The sequence below is a fragment of the Octopus bimaculoides genome, chromosome 9, assembly GCF_001194135.2.
Source record: "Octopus bimaculoides isolate UCB-OBI-ISO-001 chromosome 9, ASM119413v2, whole genome shotgun sequence".
Classification (NCBI taxonomy): Eukaryota; Metazoa; Mollusca; class Cephalopoda; order Octopoda; family Octopodidae; genus Octopus; species Octopus bimaculoides.
In genome coordinates, this window is record NC_068989.1 from 74,792,383 (window position 1) to 74,793,392 (window position 1,010).

At 34.6% G+C, this 1,010-nt stretch overlaps 1 protein-coding gene across 1 annotated transcript in view; it reads left to right on the forward strand.

Annotated features, from left to right (window-relative positions):
* The window catches only part of LOC106872516 (latrophilin receptor-like protein A), a 1,732-nt gene extending 728 nt beyond the window's left edge, over nucleotides 1-1,004 (forward strand). Inside the window, exon 2 of the mRNA XM_014919536.2 lies at nucleotides 7-1,004. Within this exon, the coding sequence (XP_014775022.2) occupies nucleotides 7-851 (845 nt within the window). The 3' untranslated portion in view covers nucleotides 852-1,004. The remainder of the gene's footprint in view (nucleotides 1-6) is intronic.
* Nucleotides 1,005-1,010: the final 6 nt, after the last annotated feature.

Sequence of the window (1,010 nt, forward strand, 5' to 3'; positions counted from 1 at the left end):
TCCCAGCGCTAGCAATCACTATTATAGTCTATCTCTGTATACCCGACCTCCGTACTTTACCAGGTAAATTACTCATCAGTCTTTTATCAGCCATGCTTATAGCTGAGCTTCTCCTATTTATCTCATTACAAGTCGCTACTTCTACAGTGCTGTGTACATCTTTAGGTATATTGAAACATTATTCTTTTGTAGCGACTTTCTTCTGGACAAATGTTGTGTCCTACAATGCCTGGTACACCTTCTCGGGATTTATACAACATCGGAGTTCAGGGAAAGGTACCAAGAGACTTGTATTGTATTCCTTGTATGCTTGGATCTGTCCACTTGTAATTGTACTAGTATCACTGATATTTGAGTACACACCTGGAAATCATGGACTTTCTCCAGAATATGGTAAACGTACATGCTGGATTTCAAACAGAAAAAGCCTGCGGTGGCTATTTTCAGTCCCAGTAATAATCATCTTATGCTTAAATATCATTGCATTTATCCTCGTTGCTAGAGGGTTATATATGGCTAACAAACTTTCTGCGAAATATTTATCAAAACATAATAAATTGGAGTTCATTGTTTGCATAAAACTATTCTTTCTTATGGGATTTACATGGACATTTCAATTCCTGTATGCCATTACAGAAATTGAAGAATTTTCTCTAATATTTTATATTTTAAATTCCTTTATTGGGGTATTTATTAGTTTATCATTTCTGATAACAAAGACCGTCTGCCGCCATATAACTAAAAGATTTCGTCCAATCTCAAAATACCATCCAAACAAATCGAATGCGATATCTTTAAATTCTCACAGAACTGTATCGACACAAATACCAACAAAACTTACGTTTGAATAAGGACAACTGTTGTTCGGTGAACGAAACGAATATTTTTGTTCTACATAGGATCCAAAGAAAATAACTACTGCCTTCATAATGGGACAATATGATGACTATATGTACATTAATAACAATATTTCATGATATAATCGTACTGTGTGTACAAAGTAATGAGTC